This window comes from Oreochromis niloticus, linkage group LG12 (assembly GCF_001858045.2).
Source record: "Oreochromis niloticus isolate F11D_XX linkage group LG12, O_niloticus_UMD_NMBU, whole genome shotgun sequence".
Classification (NCBI taxonomy): domain Eukaryota; kingdom Metazoa; phylum Chordata; class Actinopteri; order Cichliformes; family Cichlidae; genus Oreochromis; species Oreochromis niloticus.
The window spans coordinates 6,642,256-6,662,216 of record NC_031977.2 but is presented as its reverse complement, the minus strand read 5'-3'; the positions used below and the strand labels follow the sequence as shown (position 1 = coordinate 6,662,216).

Sequence of the window (19,961 nt, the reverse complement as noted above, 5' to 3'; positions counted from 1 at the left end):
CAATTTACTATTTAATTTTGTTGCGGAAATGTAAATAATGATAACCCAAGGAATAGTTAAAAAAAAAATGCTGCTATGAACTGGTTTTGCCTCCAATCCTCCGTAAACGATGACAGATATAAACACATGCTGTCAAATAAACAAAGAAGATTGTCAAGGACAAGAGCCAGTATTCAGTTACGTCTTCGTCCGATCCTCCAATCACGTTTTTGATAGGTGGGCCTAAGCCCTTGCCCGTAGCCAACAGGTTTGTTGTGTTGTTCCGGTCTAGCTAACCTAGCTAACTAGCTTGTGTAGCATTGGTGGCAAGTTGAGAAGAGCCTTGTCAAAATTAGCTGCAGTACAGCACCGTTCATGTATTTTTATGTCACCAAGGCGTTTAGAGAGGTGCACATCTCTTCCTCGGAAACTGGAAGCTGGAATTTTCAGACTGGGGTAATTATTGGAACGTTTAGAGCGGCTTTCTTGACTTTGAAGCATGTTGTTTTGTGTGGGAGATGTAGCTCCGTTAGCCAGCGGGAGACAGGGCTCAGTTTGGAAGAGTTCGTCCAAGATGCTAGCTCATTTTACTGTGTTTGAGTAAAAGACACAGAGATTGGGTAGCTTTATTCAACTGATAGACTACATTGTGTATACCTGTATGGTGACATTTTGTGAGATTGGGTAAATTGTGTCTTATCTGTATTTGACTGCCTGATGATAGGTAGAAAAGTAGCGCGACTTGACTGTTGCGCATAGGAGGCTGTTTCGTGGATCACAACAAAAGGATTTTTGATAACAAGCTGGCAGCTAGCTTGCTTAAGCTAACGTTAGCTGCCTTAGCTAGATTATGAATTCTCCGTAAACTACCTATGGTTTATTGAATTTCATTAGCTATGGCTTTTATTTGCATTTCGCTCTTTGCTTGATTTATTACAAAAATTTGCAAGCTAGCTCTTATAAAGTGATTTGGTGGTGACTTGATCCAGGCAGGGCCCCTATCAGGCTGCTAGCAGCCGGCCTTCCAAAGCCAGTTAGTGTTAGCACTAACTGGCTGTCACAAAATATTCTCACATTAATTTGATACGATTCACAGCGCTCTTTAACAGTTTGTCGTGCTTATTTCTGGGCACGGAAGAGACACACCCGGTCTGCTAACTTCATTGTTTTGCAAGCTAAATAGTTGAGGTGCCAGGCAGTGTTTGTGACTAGCTAACATCAGGTGGGCATTTCTTTACTTCACACAAGAGGCAGTGCTGCTGACAAAACAGTCCTGCTTATTTCTTTTTGAAGTAACGGTGTCTAGTACAATAGTGTGCTTGAGCCCGCCCCGATTTCTTAACATTTTGCTTCTAAGGAGCAAGACTTTGTCTCTTTGTTTTTGTTTTTTAAGTGGTTTTGAACAGTAGTTCTCCGAGCTTTCTGAAAGTGTTTCAAAGGTTTTCTTTGGATATTGGCTCCCTTTTCACTAATTTATTAGCCTAGACCCTGTCCCTTTCTTTGTTTGTTGTTTGTCACACTGACCTATGACTCTTTCATACATACTTGTATCTTAAGTGATGCCTTAAGTGTGTCTTTAGTCAGCCTCAAAACACAACTTGTTCCCATTCCTTTAGTTAAGTATTTGAGAAATGCAAACGATGACTTGCCAGCATAAACTAGTATTAAGTAGAAATAGCTATGGTATGCCACATTACACAAGAACTGGACTGGAAATCAGTGGCAACAGGTCTTATGGACTGGTGAATTCAAATTTGATTTTTTTGTTTTTGTTTTTGTTGTATGAATAAATACAGATATGGTATATTAGTGAGCATCTACAGCAATCTGTAAAACATGGTGGAGGCTCTGTCATGGCTTGGGGCTACATTTCCAGTAGCAGTGTTTGGTATCTTGTCAAAACCGGTGAAATGACAGGCATTAAGGCACTAAGTACCATCAAGAGCAAATCGGACTGGTTGCTGGTTAATTTTACAACACGACACGACAGTGCAGTAAAACCATTTCTGGTTAAAAAAACACACAGTGGAGCAAAGTCAGTCATGGACTGGCCTCCACAGATCCTTGACTTCAGCATTATTGAACAAGCATAGGATCATCTTGAGAGAGAACAGAACAAAAGGCAGACACAATCCAAAGAATACCATCAAATGTCCTTCGGGAATCCTAGAGAATTATTCCCGAAGAATACTTAAAGACCCTAAAAGTTCTTGCCTTATAAACTGTATTTCATTTCTGTTTATGTTGGCACACATTTTAGTTAATCACTACACTTATTTTCCATTTTCCTAGAAAAAATATAAAGACATGAAGGGTAGCTCAAGACTTTAGCATTTCACTGTATATGCCTGTCTGTTATTTTTATAAGCTTAATTCAACTTGTTTTTCTGTAGTTTTATTTGTAATAATGTACTTTGTGTATGCCTCTCCCCCAAGGTGTCCGTCTCTTCTGAGTATACACTGCTAGCAGTGGAGTTCATCCTGTGACTCAGTGGTCAGTAGAGGGGCTCCTGAGAGCAAGGGCCCGAAACTGTAGCTCCCAGTCCCCTCTTCTCTGTGTGTGAGAGAAAACTTGTATTAAGTCCTGTGGAGACTCCTGGCTTGTCCAGCTTAAGATGTCCTCCATATTGCCATTCACCCCTCCTGTGGTGAAGAGGCTTTTGGGCTGGAAGAAATCGACTAGTGGCCCAGGAGGAGCAGGCGGCGCAGAGCAGAACGGACAAGAGGAGAAATGGTGCGAGAAGGCCGTGAAGAGCTTAGTGAAGAAGCTGAAGAAGACGGGTCAGCTAGATGAGCTCGAGAAGGCCATCACCACACAGAACTGTAACACAAAGTGTGTTACCATCCCCAGGTACAATAATACTGCTGATTGTTGTTGATTCTGCTCTTTCATGTTTCTGTGACTAAAAGCTTATATTAAATTTGCTGTTAGACAGTTTGTATTAGTCCCATGGAAGATAAACTTTGAAAGCTCAATTGATGTGGATCTTTGTCAGCCAGCCTTGATGACCCAGACTTGCATTCAGTGGGAACACAGTGTTAACAGACATCTTTCAATGATGTTCCACCAAGTACCACATCAAATGTTTGGATGTCTATAGATAACTGTTTTTTTTTTTATCTCCTGAGAGTTGTTCTAGGACATTTATGTTTTAGTGATAGAGTGACTGGCTCAGTGTGAATGAAATGATATCTACGTCAGCCAAAAGTAACATCATTCAAGCAGCTGTACTTATACTGGTTTGTTTTATAGTGTTTAGTGTTTAGTGACTTTAATAGGTGTGACTTTGACATTAGGTTGCAATCATGCAGCTTCCTGCAGTAGAAATTGCTAATAACACTTCTTGATGTTATGAGCTAAAAGTTTCTGTGGTTAGTGGACAAAAATGGATTTCCTGCTTTGTCTTGAGCCAGACGACTCCAACTTTAAATGTCAGTTTAGAGATCCCACTACAATCACAAAGTCTAATGCATGTTGTTGTGTATTTTTAGCTTATAATGTGTAGCATCTGTTATTGTCCTGTTATTCAGAAGCAACTACTCTCCATTCTTCTTGATTTCACATTTTTCTGTCCATTTTCTTGTCAGTGTTTTGAGAATGGAAAGGTTTTTTCTTCTTTTTCTTTTTTGCCAAGGTTGCCACCCCCACCCCTTCTCTTGTGCCATTGTGTGTCTTCAGTGTTTGTTTGAATGTCTCCAGATAAGTTCTGACATAAACAATCGTAGTGAGAGAGTTATTTTCAGTGTTTGATACAATGCCACAATGTGAAGAATGCCCTTTGTCTCACTCATTGTGCATGCTAGCAAATTCCATGTTTGGGTTTTGCTTTTTTTTTTTTTTTCTCTCTCCCTTGATTCGGTTGAAAAAGGCTTCTCTTATTTGAAGTTCCCATCTTTCATTTTCATAGCTAAAATTTGATGTCTTTCCTTTGCCATGAGACTCCAATAAAAGAGGCCTTTTAGTGTTTACATACCCATACTGATATTTCTGAATGAGTCATGTCCCATGTTTATCATTTGTTTTTTGTTTTTGTTTTTGTTGTTTTCTCTGTGCGCAGCAATTGCTCTGAAATATGGGGACTGAGTACACCAAATACGATAGAACAGTGGGATACATCAGGCCTTTACAACTACCCTGACCAAACCAGGTGACTATCTCAACTATTGTGTATACAACTTTGATGTGGGAGAGTTGTCATCATAGTGTTGGAGGTGACGGTTGTTGAGAACATCCTTGTTTCTCGTCAATCCATCTCCATTACCTCTCCTACCTGGCCATATTATGTATCACTCCTCCCCCTCTACCTCCCCTGTGTTCTGCCCGTCTCACCACCATCTCCTGTCTGCTGTTCAATCAGATCCTTGGACGGCCGTCTGCAGGTCTCCCACAGGAAGGGCTTTCCCCATGTTCTCTACTGCCGTTTGTGGCGATGGCCAGACCTTCACAGCCACCACGAGCTGCGTGCCATTGAGGCCTGTGAGTATGCTTTCCACCTCAAGAAGGACGAAGTCTGCATCAACCCTTACCACTACCAGAGGGTGGAGACCCCAGGTGAGCCAAATCATGCCGTTTGAACATGAGAAGTTGTAATGAATGGTGAGCAGCAACATTTTAAAGCCATTTTTCTAAATATGTAAATCTCTTCTGGTAATTTTTCCCCAACACTTTAGTGCTGCCTCCTGTTCTCGTGCCAAGACACTCAGAAATCCTGCCAGAGCTGCCACCTCTAGATGACTACACTCATTCCATACCTGAGAACACAAATTTTCCAACAGGAATCGAACCTCCAAACAATTATATACCAGGTGAGTTTGCTTTTGTATTTGCATCATGTCGGGAAAGAAAATGTGATTTGAGAGAAGACATGCTTTCAAGATTTGTTCAAGATCACTTTTTGTGTGTGTGTTTCAACAGAAACACCTCCGCCAGGCTACATCAGTGAGGATGGGGAGGCCAGTGATCAGCAGATGAATCAAAGTATGGACACAGGTACCCTAGACTAGTGGTCCTCCTTCTTTTCCTGTCTGTCTCACATCACTAGTCAGATGAGTCGCAATAGCTGCAGGTTATACCTGGATGCAAGTTGGAAGGTTGGTGCTTCGATCCCCGCCTGCTCCAGTTTGCATGTCAGAGTATCCTTGGATAAGATACTGAACTCCGAGATGCTCTCCGATGCGTTCGTTGGAGTGTGAATGTTAGATTAAAAAAGCTTGCTTTTATGTAGGGGTAAATGAATGAGGCACGTTGTATAGAGTGCTTTGAGTGCTCAGGTAGAGTGGGAAGGTTCTATATAAGGACCAGTCACCAGTCCACTTACCATATATAACTTGTTTGAGTGATTTAAGTTGATAACTGAAGGTACTGAGTTTTGATTGATGATTATTATAATAATTTTCTTAAGATCATTTTTGGGCATTTTTGCCTTTATTGGATGGTAGAGCAGTGAAGATGGACAAGAAAGTAGGGAGAGAGAGGGAGAAGACGAAGACATGCAGTAAAGGGCGACAGGTCAGACTCTAACCTGTGCCGCTGCACTACCATGTGCCACGTAGTCGCCTGATCACCCACTAAGTTAAGGTGGTGCCAACCTGGTGATTATTTGTCACGATGGATTAGTACCAACATGATCTGTCCATCAAAGCCCATCCTAGATCAAGTATGCTCATAGTAACACATAGTTTTAGACTGTAATATCTTGACGCAACAGTCTTACTCATTTACTGGTTCAAAGGTGACTGTACCAAGCGCTTATCAGGCCACTAAAGTGAGAGCTTGGTGTCATTCAGACATGGGTATGTATATACAACACAGGAACGCATGAATAAGAACAGTTTTAAAGCTGTTGTTATTGTCAGACACACTGTAGCACCCTGCATCAATCTGTCGGTGCTTGTTCTTTATTGAAAGCGTCTTGATTCAATCCTCCACCTTGATTCTACCTGTTGCGCTTCCCCCTTTGTTTTACCTCAGAGGGTTAAAATGTGTCGTATCCCCCAATTTCTTAAAGAGGGGGGCAGGGACAAAATCCAGATTGAATCTTTTTAGATTTTTTTTTCCACAGAAACGTGAGCAAACATTAGAAAAGCATTTAAAGTTTGTATCACAGAAGTTAAATGTTTAATTTTGTAAGATTCTATAGCAGCGCTCGGTGTCTTGTTCTGGAAATGGATGTAAGAATAAAGTAGCTTGGTGTGCTGTTAATGATAACCTCAACTGCAGCAGCGAGCTGCTTACTGTTTTATAACTAATCCATTTCACCCTTAGTGCAGTGAAAGAAGCTGTAGCTCAAACTTTATCTTCTCATCTAGAAGATGTACAGATCGAGTGTTATGGCAACAGTAGACAGCATCTCTTCTGTTCACTGTAAAGCAAACAGATGAGTTTTATGGTATCCTTTTGGCTTTTCTTTGCAAGACAGCCACCAGGTTCATTATAAGATATAGTCCACCTTTTTGCATTTTAATGCATCCACACCAATGACTTCTTGTTTTCTGGTTAGGTTCTCCAGCAGAGCTCTCCCCCAGCACTCTGTCTCCTGTCAATCACAGCATGGGTAAGTGTTGTTTTTAACTCTACTCAAACAAATTGTGCAACTGAATATGTTAAATTTGACAGAGTGGAAGGGAGCCATGTGAAAATAAATGAAATTAAATTTGTTATAAAAAAAACACAAGTGTAGATGGGCAGGCAGTAATGACCTGAGTGAAAGATTGCCTGATAAATAGGCAGTAAGCTGACCAGCGAAAGGCCATTGAAGTAACTTTCACATTAAAGTATGATTGGGAAGTGGTTTAATAATGGCGGTTTTAAAAGCAGGAAGGCACAAAATCTAAAGTTTATCTACTAATCTAATAGTCCCTGTACTTAATGACTTTGGCTTTTACAGTAAATATTTAGCTTACAAAGAACAGGATACATTTTTTATTCAGTTATTTGGTGTTTTTTGGCATCTCTCTATGTACAACTGTGTAATGAAGATTTAAAAAAACAGCATGATAAATTAACAAGTCTGTGTTTGCATACATGAGTGAAGCGAACAAGTGCCGCAGGCTTGGCAAAACCTACACATAGGGCGGGGTTTTTGCTGGTAATCACAATCATGATAATAAATTAGTGAGGTGGTGGTTTTGGATGGGTCTTGTGGTTGCCTGTCAGTAGGAAAGCAGACACATCTGTGCACACACAGAGAAAACTTTTCAGTGCTGGTCTTTGCTCTTCTTTCAGTGCAGACATGCTCTGTGATTCTTTCGTACCTGATGTGTAGTTTTGCTTCTCCTGCAGACCTGCAGCCAGTGACTTACTCGGAGCCGGCCTTCTGGTGCTCTATAGCGTACTATGAGCTGAACCAGCGCGTCGGGGAGACGTTTCACGCCTCTCAGCCCTCGCTGACAGTGGATGGATTCACAGATCCATCAAACTCTGAACGCTTCTGCCTGGGCCTGCTGTCTAATGTTAACAGGAATGCCACTGTAGAGATGACCCGAAGGCACATAGGTATGGCACAGCTCAGTATGTGTTAGGAATGTATAACTGTGTGTAGGAAACCTGTTGCACTTTCAGCCTTCAAAATTACCTTCTTTACATATTCAGACATACTGAATTATGTGAGTAACTGGGTTCTATCTGTGTTCACAGGAAGAGGAGTTAGACTCTACTATATTGGGGGGGAAGTATTTGCTGAGTGCCTGAGTGATAGCGCCATCTTTGTCCAGAGTCCAAACTGCAACCAGCGGTATGGTTGGCATCCAGCAACAGTGTGTAAAATTCCTCCAGGTGAGATGCTTAAGAAGAAGTATGATGATAAAAGTTTCTCTCTATCTCTTGAAATTGTGTAGCATCCTGCTTTAAGGTGAAAATTGAAATTAAGATAAGATAAGATAACCTTTATTATGGAAATTTGTTTTGTCACAGCAGGAAGCGGACAGTGCAAAAGTTATATAGCAAAATTAGAATACAATAAGAATAAAATACTGTACAGAATAGAATAAAATAAAATACTATATACAGTAGAATAAATAGAATAAAATATACAATAGGATAAAAATAGAATGCAAATGCTTTATAGAACTGAGTAAAAATACAACTATGTCAGAAAAAGATTATTGCACTTAGTGTTATTGCACATGTGTGGATGTGTGTGTTTGATCAGTTGAAGTCTTTGTTGTGGAGTCTGACAGCAGTGGGGAGGAAAGACCTGCGAAATCTCTCCGTCCCACACCGTGGGTGCCGCAGTCTCCCACTGAAGGAGCTGCTCAGTGCTGTCAGAGTCTCCTGCATGGGGTGGGAGATGTTGTCCAGCAGTGATGACAGCTTAGCCACCATTCTCCTGTCACTCACCACCTCCACTGGGTCCAGAGGGCATCCCAGAACAGAGCTGGCCCTTCGGATCAGCCTGTTCAGTCTCTTCCTGTCCCCGGCAGAGATGTTGCCACCCCAGCAGACCACACCGTAAAAGATGGCTGAGGCCACCACAGAGTCATAGAAGGTCTTCAGGAGTGGGCCCTCCACTCCAAACGACCTGAGTCTCCGCAGCAGGTACAGCCTGCTCTGCCCTTTCCTGTAGAGGGCGTCTGAGTTATGAGTCCAGTCCAGTTTGTTGTTCAGATGAACACCAAGGTACCTGTAGCTGTCCACAGCCTCAATGTCCATACCTTGGATGTTCAGTGGTTGCAGTGGAGGATGCTTGTGCCTGCGGAAGTCTGCCACCAGCTCCTTGGTTTTACTGGCGTTGATCTGGAGGTAGTTCAGCTGGCACCAGTCCACAAAGTCTTGAGTCAGTCCTCTGTACTCCTTGTCGTCCCCATCAGTGATGAGGCCGACTATTGCAGAGTCATCAGAGAACTTCTGCAGGAAGCACTGGGTGGAGTTGTGGGAGCAGTCTGCAGTGTAGATGGTGAAGAGGAACGGAGCCAGAACCGTTCCCTGTGGGGCCCCCGTACTGCAGACGACCCTGTCCGACACACAGCCCTGAGTCCTCACATACTGTGGTCGGTCGGTGAGGTAGTCCAAAATCCAGGTAGTGAGGTGATGGTCCACTCCAGAGTTCTCCAGCTTGTCCTTCAGAACCGAGGGAAGAATAGTGTTGAAGGCACTGGAGAAATCAAAGAACATGATTCTCACAGTGCTCCCAGCGGTCTCCAGGTGAGCAAGGGAACGATGTAGGAGGTGAATGACGGCATCATCCGCTCCAATGCCAGGTTGGTAGGCAAACTGAAGTGGGTCCAGTGATGAGCTCACCAGGCGCCGAAGCTGAGCCAGGACCAGCCACTCCAGGGTCTTCATCAGGTGGGATGTTAGAGCCACCGGCCTGTAGCTGTTGAGGTCCTTGGGGCGTGAAGTCTTTGGCACTGGTACAACACAGGAGGTTTTCCAGAGCTGTGGGACTCTCCCCAGCCTCAGGCTCAGGTTGAAGATGCGCTCCATCACCCCACACAGTTGGTCTGCGCAGGACCTGACGACCCTTGAGCTGATGCCATCTGGGCCCGCTGCCTTCTTGGCTTTAATCCTCCTCAGTTCCCTCCTAACCTGGGTGGTTGAGAGAGACAGGCTGGAGCCTTGTGTTGATTGTGTATTGGATGCTGTTGTTGGGGGTGGAGAGGAGTGAGCAGGGTGAATAGAGGAGGTGTGAAGTGTCTGAGGTGTCAGAGGTGGAACAGCAGCAGTGGGGGTGGGTGAGTTTGCAGCCGATGTTGGAGACTGCCTCATGGCTGAATCAAATCTGTTGAAGAAATGATTCAGTTCATTTGCCCACCTCACATCCCTCCCAGGCAGAGCGTTCTGATGTTTGTGGCCTGAGATGGTTCTGAGCCCTCTCCAGACTTCACCAACATTGTTTTGCTGAAGCTGGTTCTCCATCTTCTGCCTGTAGCTGTCCTTCCCATTCCTTATCAGTCCCCTCAGCTTTCTCTGCACCCTTTTCAACTCCTCTTTGTCTTTGGATTTGAAGGCCCTCCTCTTCTGCTTGAGGACGACTTTAATTTCTGGGGTAATCCAAGGTTTGTTGTTGGAGAAACACCGCACAGTCCTGGTAGGTACGGTGTTATCCACACAGAAATTAATATAGTCAATAATGCATGTAGTAAGGCTGTCGATGTCCTCTCCGTGGTCGTCACAGATCACCTCCCACACAGATCACCCCCAGTGTCACTGCTTCCATAGCAACCTTTCATATCACCTCTCAAAGTCCACTTCTCTGCCATGTACTCAGAATGCTAATTCACAGTATATCAGAATAAAAAGTCTTTAAAGGAGTTCTGTGGGAAAAGAGGAATTAAAAACTTGCTAAATTAATCGACTCACTAACTGGTGAAGGCCAGCAGAATCACCACATAAGGTCTGTGTAATTAATAATTATCCACAGCAAAAACAATAACAGACCATTTCCAACCAAAGTCTCATTATGATTCATCTTTTACAACCAGCGAAAACCGACGGTCCCGTTTTTCTCTTTGTCCTTTCAGGTTGTAACCTAAAAATCTTTAACAACCAGGAATTTGCAGCTCTGCTGGCTCAGTCAGTCAACCAGGGCTTTGAGGCCGTCTACCAACTCACCAGGATGTGCACTATCCGCATGAGCTTTGTCAAAGGCTGGGGAGCTGAGTACAGGTGAGCACTGGTCCAGAAACTGTGGGCATCATGGGATGTAGTCATACTTAATGTGTGGAAATTTGATTTGAAACTTTAACAGTTAATCTTACTGGAGCCTCTTACGCCAAACTTTAGTTGCACCCTATGGTCCTTTGTGGGCCTTATTACTGCAGAGTCATGGAGTAAAAGTTTTGCTTCCTTTGCTATCAGTTTTGTTCCTGGTGACTAATTTGTTAATCAAGCTTGAGGCAAAAAACAACACAGACTTATCCAAACAGAGCGTTCATAGAACAGCCAAAAATGAGCCCAAGTTAAAGAGTCCAATCTGAGTTTATTCACAGAGCACTTTAGAAAACAGCATAGTTGCCCAAAGTACTTTCTAATTAAAGAGCAATAAAATATAAAACCACATAGTAAACAAAAAGTAAAAAGGAATAATGGTAAGCTCCATAAAATAAAGGTTAAATTCTTTGAGTACAAATATTGTGTGTTAAAGAATCATTTCAAACTTTCAATAATATCCTTTATACTGCAAAGAGCTACACAATTCAGCAGTACTTAAACTACTGAGGCATTTTATGCATTGCTTTACAGCTTGCTCCAACACACACTAGATGCAAGAAATGATTCTTCTGTAACAAAATAACTGCAGGACTGAGCTGGTTCACAGGGCAGGAGGGCAGCTTTATAACAGCTTAGAGCCAACCACAGACAGGATGTGGACCGGCCCCTAACGGGCACTGTACAACTAATTAGTGATGAAAAGTTTAACCAATTATTTCTGTTGCTGATTAACAAAGGCGGTAAATGTTTTTTTGTTTGTTTTTTTTAATGCATGCAGTTTGAGCCATTATTAGTGACATCAACTAATAATGACCTGAACCATTTCCATCACATGGGATGCAAGTGGTTCAGGTTATTCCAGGGATGTGTGATCAGATTTTCAATTAGTATTCAAGAATTTAAAGTAGAGAGCTGCAAACCACAACATCCTCTTCCTGGTTGTATAAATGGGTGCTTCACATAACAAAGCTCGTCATAAAGCATCATAAGTCACATGTCGTGAAACATAAAAAGGCTATGTCAGCTCATGAAAGTATCTTTATTTTCCAGGCGGCAGACTGTCACAAGCACTCCTTGCTGGATCGAGCTGCATTTGAACGGGCCCTTGCAGTGGCTGGACAAAGTTCTGACCCAGATGGGTTCCCCATCCGCACGCTGCTCCAGTATGTCCTAAAATAGCCCCCTCCCCCTCAAAAAAGCCCATTATAAAGCTCATTAAATTCTAAACATGTGAGTCCTTTCATTTTAAAAAAGGAAACCCCACAGATTGATTTTTCTGTGACATACTTCATAGTATTTGTGGCCCAGTTCCACATCCCTCTTTTAACTTCACACACACACACACACACACAGATACAGACTTTTGAGTAAAACAACAAAAAAAAAATTGGCACTTTGTTACCCCTCTATGTCATGCACCTTGTTAAAACTGTTTTCCCAAAACCTTAATATTAGATCTATTTGTGGTACAAATAAAATGTATATTGGTTTTTAGTCTGGGAGGTAGAGGAGATACCAAAAATATCTGTGAATAGTTTCTCAGTATTTGAAGATTGCTTGTATGAGTAACATGATTTCTTTTTCTTTTTTTAAGCCTACCCCAAACATTGTTAACATAAGTTTACTTTTCTCTGGGAAACTCGGCCCCGTCTCTTGTCAGGGGGAGGTGGCTTAGTGAAGAAATGATGGCCTTGGTGGCCGTTCCCCTCAAGGAAACGCCACGGTGTTTTTGTTTTGTTTTTGTTAAAAAGTGATTTGATTGTCTTTGCCAGAACACCCCTTCCTCACACACACACGCGCACACACACACACAAACACACACACACCTCAGTTTTTGTTTGTTTTTTTATTTTATTTTAGTTTTATTTTAAGTGTTGATGGGTGTCGTTATAAGACATTCCTCGTAATGGAGAAAAGAGTGTTGGTTGAATAAATATTTCAAAAACGAAGTGCTAACTCAGTCTGACAAGAGTTTATGATTTTTGTCATTATATGGCACTCTTATGTGTCCTTGGTTTAGTCGATTTACATCCCCCACTTGAACAGCCTGGTATGGAAGCTGAAGAGGTGGTGGGCCAGGCTTTGCAGGGTGCACTGGGCAGGGACCAGAGAATATCAGCTGTTAATCAAAAAGCTTCTTTTTTTGACAGACACTGGGAGTCCTGGGACTCTCCAAGGTGAAGTAGAGAGCGGTTCACTGGGAGAATTTGAAGGTTTCAATGAATGAATTCATTCTGTTTTTAGCCTATATCCCCATTGTTTTGCTACTTTTGTATTCTCATGTATTTTTATATATAAATATACTTAAAATTTCTGTCGTTCACTTTTTATTAAAATAATATTATAAAGACCACAGTTGTTTCCAAAGTGACATGGAGGGCATGCATCATTCCTTCATATATTTTTTTTTTTCTCTCCCTCAAAACTTTCTAAGCAGCTCTTTGTCTTGGTTTAAGGAAAAAAAAACATCACTGCCACACATGATGTGCAGCCTGTATCTACCCTTTGTCTCTTCTGAAAAAATCTGGTGCATTTAAAGTACACTAAAACAGCAACAGATTTGCCTGAAATCAACTTTTCTGTAATGGTTTGAATGATTCCAGTGGCATGTAAAACTTTGTAATGGCCATTTGTTCATTCAGCTTCAATTTTATTTTATTTTCTTCCTGCCCCCTTTCATTTTTGGAAAAACACACGTGACCTCTTGTAGCCTTCTGGTGCTTACGGCAGGCAGGTTAAGATGAACCAGATATAATTGGCTTTCAAAATGTTACAGGAGCGTCGGAAGGAGAGTGTTTATTTTCTCCCATGAGAGGAGCGAATGTGCCTGCACACTGGGACATTCTGTGTTAGTGTTTGTATCGTACTTGTTCTGTCTATAAAATACAGTATGTACAACAAGACTTTTATGGCTTCAACTCATTTTGTGGCTGTTGCGAGTTTAACATGTCCCCGCCCCCAAAAGATGTTTACCATATGGCAGTAGTGATTGTACTTTAAGTGCACCTAGTGAAGTTTGGATTTGGGGAACTGAACCAAGTGTTAGGGTCCAGTGTTACATTGTTTTGACTTTGGCCTACAACATATGAATGTGAAAAAAAAAAAAAAAATTGCATTACAAAAACTGACGTGGACCAGACATGCATATACATATATACATAACAGTAGTACAGTATGTGTGTATTTAACAGTAATCTTTTTGCAAAGCAGTCAGTACAGTAGATGTGGCAGTTGTCTTACCAGTAGAGGGCGGTATTGATAGAGCAGTTATTTTTCTCTTTTGTTTTTTCCTTTTTTTTCCTGACCATAAGCTTCTCAGGCGTGCGCATATTATGCAGACTTCATAAAACACTAATAAAGATTTTTATTCTCATGATTCAGCCTCTTGTGTTTCTTAAATCGAGGAGTTGAGAGAATTTGTACAACACTGATTTTATCTCCAAGGTCCTACAATTTGAATCATCAAATTCAAGTAGAGATTACTACAGGCAGCTGATGACATTTTCATCAAAGGCAGCTTGTGGACAGTGGTACATTTCCGTAAGTAACACTCAAATACAAATTGGAGCTGTGGAAAATATAGGGCTAAGTTTGCATGTTCAGGTTATACATGGGGGGAAAAATAAATTCCACCATTAAATGTCTTGTTTTAGACACATTACATGCCCTACGAAGTTATCCACCATGCCAGCCGTGACATATACATTAATAATGACACCATAATAACATCATGAGATATTACAGGAGGAAACATCCTGCATAAAGTGGTGTTTTGAGGCTATGTTGCACATAATACTCGTCAAACAAGGCCGTGGGAAGTAGGGATACTGCAGCAGCCCGTACCTGCCAACTGCCACGGTTTTTTGTTTGTTTTTTCTGGGGTGGTGGGGGCATCCTCAAGACATTTCCCACGGCTCTGTCAAACAACAATTACTAAACTCTTTAGCTCTTGGTTATACATTTGCATCTTGTTTTGGTCAAGTTTTAAATGAGTGAGGAGCAGATTGTGAAAAGCTAACTGTTATTCACTTTTTGTGCGTGAAAAGCCAGATTTCAGAAAGAGGCCTTGTTCTCAGCTGCCTGTACATTGAGGGGGTTTGGCTTCATGGTTTTCTGTCAGACAGGCTTCTAAAAATAAATTTAACAGAAATAGTCTTCTCCTGAGCCTAACCAAACTATGAGTAAACGCTACAAAAATATAAAAGAAAAATTTCTCACAAATGCCCAAGAGGCAAATATCTACCAGTAGGTGTTAGGGTCAGAAGTTGTTGCTTGAAGACAGCAAGACAGATGGAGCCCTTCCGTAGCAGTTCTTACGGGAGGGTTCTGGATTGGACGCGCCCCGCCCACTCCCTAAGCCCGACGACCAATCAAAGCAGAGCGGCCTCCGGATGTAAATAGTGCCAGCTACAGCTAACATATAGCTAGCTAGCTACTTGTCGAGACAAGATGGCATTTACCTTATACTCTCTTATACAAGCAGCTATTCTGTGCATCAATGCTGTCGCTGTACTACACGAAGAAAGATTTCTAAGTAAAAGTAAGTGTCTGTAATTCAGATGTTAGGCTCTCAAGAGGTCATGTATAGAACTGGCCCAGCATTTAAGCTGGGTAATGCTAAATAGCTCGTCAAATAGAACAATAGAACAATTTAAATGGCACAAAGGTTTGTGATTTCGCTTTATTTAAAGTTGCTACACCACCTTCTATCCATTTGACAGGAAGACTTTATGTTGTTCGTATATGTTTACATTTTGTACTTTTAATTCCCACTCTACTTAATGCAAATCCGTTCGTTTTAACCATCTTCAGTTGGCTGGGGAGTGGATCAAAGTGTCGGGGGATTTGGTGATGAACCAGGCATCAAAGTCCAGCTAATGAACCTTATCCGCTCCGTCAGGACAGTCATGAGAGGTGGGTGTCCACTTCATCACACACTCAGTATTTTTCAGACAGAGTAACTTAGATCACTTTAACTTCTCTTGGCTCAGACCATGTCATGTGTTCTTTTCCCCTGTAGTGCCACTGATCGCAGTGAATTCAGTCTGCATTGTGCTGCTGCTTCTATTTGGATGAAGAAGTTTAAAAGCGGGGACGGGACAGACGAGTCAGGACATCTCCGTCACCTCAGGAACCACTGAAGAAGACACAATGTCCCCTTCAGCCCGGATATGAATGTTCTCTTTGTATATTTCTATAGATGAGTTGTTGGAGGGTCTTGTTTTGTTTTTTGTTAAGCTCTCTTTGCAGCCAATAAGAGTGACATCTCCCCTTCGTTTTGGAAAAAATAAATAGATAACGAATTGCTGAATAGTTCGCACTTTTCAGACAGTTGATAAGCAAAAATAAATATTTTTACACTGTACTAGAAAATTGGTGAGAGGAACCGACTCTGAAACAGCTGTAATTTATACTCTGAAAAATATGTAAAATAATTGTGGAATACGTGATCGTGCATCGACAGTAAAGATTTTTTTAAATCGTCACTGAGTGTGAGTTTCATTGCTGATGAGCCGAAAGCGCACTGTTTGTCCCCGGGCGTTTGCCGTACTGTTGCATGCACTTGGAACTAACCTTTGCTAAGCGGTATCTGTGATCCTGCATGGATATTTTAAGAGATAATGGGAAATGTGCAGAGTTACATTGTGGCCTCACTGTCTGTATGTTCCGTGTATTTAGTTTACGTTCACATTTACTGCGCTCACAAGCTGCTGAAAACAACCGAACTGCATAGCGACAAACTTCCGAGTAATGCGTATGTTTACATGAAATACCTGAGCAGACGAGTGACCCGGAGAGCAGGCTGCTTATACGGTACAGAGAAACAAGAAGCTGTTTATACGGTGGTCAACTGCCGGTGAGTGCGGCCTAACGTTTTACGCATGCGTTTGAACTGTAAAATAGCTGGGAGCAGGTCCTCTTTGAGTTGGTGTATGTGTCTCTAAGGGTGGAGGATGCTCTGTTGCGGAGGTTCTGCAGTGCTGCAGGTTATGGTTGGGATTATCCAGACAGTGAATACAGAGACATCCCGCTGTGCTTCCCGGAGTTTCTCTGCAGCAGACTTCTCCTTATGTTGTTATCTCATGAAAACTTCAGGCTCAGCCCAGCAGGTAAGACATAGATAACATAAGACACACATTTATAGAGCTTCTTCAGGGAATGAAAAAGTATTATGATTCTATGACACGGAGTCTTTAACCAGACTGATTCTTTTGCTGATATCTCAACTCAGTGGAAACTTGATGGGTACATTTTATTCCCAAAATTGCTTTGATTTCAATATTTGGTTGTTTCACAAAATGCTACAGGTTCATTCATCAAAACTCTGTGGCTACATTTAAAAGTATTGATCCCAAGTGGCCACACTGTGGGCTCATCACCCACAAGAGAAGTTGTAATGGTCGTGTGCGATGTCTGATCCTGGTTGCTGAGGCTGGCTACTGGGGCATGGAACATCACCCCTCTGGTGGGGAAGGATGCTGAGCTTAGGTGAGAGGTTGCGAGATCCTTCCTAGATATAGTCAGTCTCACCTCACCGCAGTCTGCTGGACAGGGGCTGGAGTTTGTACCAATCCAGAGTTGCCCTCGGTGAGAGGCAGCAAGCAGAGGTGGGTATTCAACCCCGATTCACTGCCCGTACTGCCCAGTTGAACTACAGTTCAGAGTACCCAGCCTTCTTGGAGTCACTGGGTGGGGTGCTGGAGAGTGTCCCTACAGTGATGACTAATGAATTGCTCCGGGGAGCTGCTAAAGATCAGTGTCAAGATGGGGCCAGGCGATCAGTGCAGACTTTAAGGCAATAAGGTGGCACACGATCTGGACTTGGTGCCTTCCTGGTCTTTTGTCCCTTGAAGAGTTGACTCTTTCTTCACGTGGTAGAAAATGGATGGACGGATGGATTTCAAACAAACAGCGAAGGCACCAGTAATGCAGGCTCAAAAGACTTTCACTAGAAGACAAACCAGCTAATGCAAGAACCCCACAAGTGCCATTTTAATTTGCTGAAGACATACTCACCTTGGAAAACCACAAAAAGTATCTATTTATCCATTTATTTCACTTTGCTCATAAAAGCAGTCAGTCACAACTAAAAGAGGGGGGAAAAAATTCAAATTCACTGGAAAACACAAGGACAGGAATGAAAACTAACCATTTTTTAAAAAGCTTGACTTGGTCCATTCACTACATTGTTTACCAAAAAAGGCGTTTTTCCCAGTAAAATCTTCATCATTTTATGTGTACTGCAGGTTTTAAAAGAAAATTATCCAACTTTGAGTGTTTGAAATGTTTTTTTAGGTCTTGTCCATGTGCGTCAGATTTTAAAAACCTTTCAGCCAATCGATGAGCTGAAGAAGGGTCCATTCACCCTGCGGGTGCAAGTCCTGGGGTACCAGCTGACTGATCTAGGGGTGGAGGTGGACATCTGTCTGTCTGCTACTTCCCGCTCCAGATGCGTAGTGTGGGAGAGCGTCCTGACACTGCTTTCCGAAAACAAGCTTCACAAAGCCATCAGATGTCCACCTAAGAATGAAAATGAGAGTGAGTAGTGTCACGCTGATTTCCCTTCAGAATATTTGTGTTTTTAAAGCGATGAGTTTTAACTTACCTGATCACCATGACTTTGATCTTTGTCCTGGCAGGTGAGGAAGATGAGCCAGCACCAGACACTCTGAAGCAGGTGGAGCTCAAAGTTCCCTGGACTCCCGACCTGAAGTGTAGATGGAGTTTTCCATGTCAGCTCCTCTCTCTGCCGGCCAGGCTCTTTAGATTCACACCTCACATAGCACCGAGTCTCTGGATGTTCTCTGTCTGCTTGGCTGAAATCGAAAAGCACAAAGGTAATGCAATTTATCAGATGATAACAATATTAATTATCACTATAAAGGATGGCTCTGTCTTGTTCTAGCATGTCAGCTAATTGCTCTGTTTTGCCAACAGGGGTTAAAGTGATCACAGCTCCCGTCACCGTCACTGCCCAGTTTAAGGAGCCTCTGCTGGTTCCAGGAAAGGTGACGGTCAGTTTTTGGGAGGCACCCGGAAATAAGCATCAGTCCCAAAGCCTCTGCTTTCAGATGCAGCAACACGGAGGGGGCAAAGCTCACCTGGTGGGACGGATTTCTAGGTGTTGATGATTAACAAAGAATGTTGTTATTTGTTGTTCAGATTTTCACTGTTAACAGTTTGACTCTCAGTAGATTGGCAGGTTACAGTCAACTGAATTCTGTTTTCTTACCGCTCCCAATTCAAGTGCATAATCTTGGCTACGCTGGCTGCTATAGAACAAAAAGTTTTAGTCACCTGAGATCAAAACCATTACATTTAGACTGCACCCCATAACAGCTGCTGCTGGCTGGTGTGTTTCTACTACTGTTTGTGTAAAACAAATATATTTTTGTACACAGTATTTTTGAATATGTTGAATAACTTCAAACTTTTCTGAACTTTTCTGTCGTAAGCGCTGCTGTTTTTTGCTGCTATTAGTCTGCCAGCTGCTCTTGTTGGCTGCTTTGAAGTAGATTCAGACACTTGGTGAATTAACTCTCATATGATGTGAGAATATAATCAAGCTGTTTATCAGAGGGAACGCATGATTTTAGGGATACTTGATCCTAACGGTAGCTAGTGTCATGTTAGCTCATAACCAGCTGTTTTCGTTTCGTCGGCTCATTGTCAGCTGTTCAGAGGAGAGCTGTGTGTCTAATAAATGAGGAATAAATGAGCATGTTTGTGGATGTTTTCATTCTGTTCTGACTAAATATTACTTATATACTATATTACCATTCCAGTGCTTACCAGTAAGCAGATAAGCTGGTTCCAGGTATTTCCTTGTGAGAAATAATATCATTAATTGTATCTCTGATCAGTTAAAGTGTCCCATTGAACCATGGCAGCATGCAAAATGCCAGGACCCTGAAGCTGAAGCAGCTAAATGGAATTCAGGCATCATTTGATTTATTATTTATGCATGTGCTTTTCCCTTTGTGACAAGTCACAATGTCTCAAAAAGCTAAAGAGCAGCTACTCTCTCAAACAGTAAGAGTAAGAACAGAGAGTAGAAAGCACTGGTTTTCTCATTTAGAGCTGAGGTGCACAGTTCCCGTGCACAGCCGCCTCTGACCTAAAAAACTGCTGGAAAATAAGAAATCACTTGTGAAAGATCATACACAGTTTCAACATTAAGTATCCTCAGCATCAGTGCACCTGGTACTGTAACTCATGACTCTGGTGCATTGCTCAGGGTTTGCTGTAAATATTCTTGTATTCCTTGTCTGAGCTTTATTTAGTTTACACCAAATTGTTGTCCAACATAATCTTAAAGACTGTTTTTCCT

At 42.1% G+C, this 19,961-nt stretch overlaps 3 protein-coding genes across 6 annotated transcripts; all 3 read left to right on the top strand.

Moving 5' to 3' along the window:
- Positions 1 to 120: 120 nt before the first annotated feature.
- LOC100710325 (mothers against decapentaplegic homolog 2) lies at positions 121 to 14,006 on the top strand. Of its 4 annotated transcripts, none has more exons than XM_019365809.2 (11): positions 121 to 247; positions 2,416 to 2,830; positions 4,038 to 4,127; positions 4,338 to 4,531; positions 4,651 to 4,785; positions 4,895 to 4,969; positions 6,480 to 6,533; positions 7,262 to 7,474; positions 7,616 to 7,753; positions 10,441 to 10,585; positions 11,681 to 14,006. In XM_019365809.2, the coding sequence occupies exons 2-11, from the start codon at positions 2,595 to 2,597 to the stop codon at positions 11,802 to 11,804; spliced, it is 1,404 nt and encodes a 467-aa protein (XP_019221354.1). In that variant the 5' UTR covers positions 121 to 247; positions 2,416 to 2,594; the 3' UTR covers positions 11,805 to 14,006. The 4 variants fall into 4 exon arrangements, with proteins under 4 accessions (XP_019221354.1, XP_005473024.1, XP_003448638.1 ...); XM_005472967.4 differs by lacking the exon at positions 121 to 247 and adding an exon at positions 265 to 435 and having other exon boundaries at positions 4,895 to 4,957; XM_003448590.5 differs by lacking the exon at positions 121 to 247 and adding an exon at positions 266 to 435.
- A 980-nt stretch (positions 14,007 to 14,986) lies between these two features.
- Positions 14,987 to 16,113, top strand: LOC100710589 (immediate early response 3-interacting protein 1). The gene is made up of 3 exons (XM_003448591.5): positions 14,987 to 15,170; positions 15,443 to 15,544; positions 15,651 to 16,113. Exons 1-3 carry the CDS (start codon positions 15,080 to 15,082, stop codon positions 15,704 to 15,706), a joined length of 249 nt encoding a protein of 82 aa, XP_003448639.1. The 5' UTR covers positions 14,987 to 15,079; the 3' UTR covers positions 15,707 to 16,113.
- A 61-nt stretch (positions 16,114 to 16,174) lies between these two features.
- On the top strand, positions 16,175 to 19,350 carry si:ch211-12e13.1 (uncharacterized). Its single transcript, XM_005472965.3, has 5 exons — positions 16,175 to 16,487; positions 16,577 to 16,740; positions 17,927 to 18,169; positions 18,271 to 18,468; positions 18,569 to 19,350. Exons 1-5 carry the CDS (start codon positions 16,252 to 16,254, stop codon positions 18,757 to 18,759), a joined length of 1,032 nt encoding a protein of 343 aa, XP_005473022.1. The 5' UTR covers positions 16,175 to 16,251; the 3' UTR covers positions 18,760 to 19,350.
- The last annotated feature ends 611 nt before the right edge of the window (positions 19,351 to 19,961 follow it).

Coding starts and splice junctions, on each gene's coding strand:
- LOC100710325 (XM_019365809.2), top strand. CDS start 2,595: ATGTCCTCCATATTGCCATTCACCCCTCCTGTGGTGAAGAGGCTTTTG. Junction 4,532..4,650: donor CCAGAGGGTGGAGACCCCAG/GTGAGCCAAATC, acceptor CCAACACTTTAG/TGCTGCCTCCTGTTCTCGTG. Junction 4,970..6,479: donor GAATCAAAGTATGGACACAG/GTACCCTAGACT, acceptor TTTTCTGGTTAG/GTTCTCCAGCAGAGCTCTCC.
- LOC100710589 (XM_003448591.5), top strand. CDS start 15,080: ATGGCATTTACCTTATACTCTCTTATACAAGCAGCTATTCTGTGCATC. Junction 15,171..15,442: donor AGAAAGATTTCTAAGTAAAA/GTAAGTGTCTGT, acceptor AACCATCTTCAG/TTGGCTGGGGAGTGGATCAA. Junction 15,545..15,650: donor CGTCAGGACAGTCATGAGAG/GTGGGTGTCCAC, acceptor TTTCCCCTGTAG/TGCCACTGATCGCAGTGAAT.
- si:ch211-12e13.1 (XM_005472965.3), top strand. CDS start 16,252: ATGGGAAATGTGCAGAGTTACATTGTGGCCTCACTGTCTGTATGTTCC. Junction 18,170..18,270: donor ACCTAAGAATGAAAATGAGA/GTGAGTAGTGTC, acceptor TTGTCCTGGCAG/GTGAGGAAGATGAGCCAGCA. Junction 18,469..18,568: donor TGAAATCGAAAAGCACAAAG/GTAATGCAATTT, acceptor TTTTGCCAACAG/GGGTTAAAGTGATCACAGCT.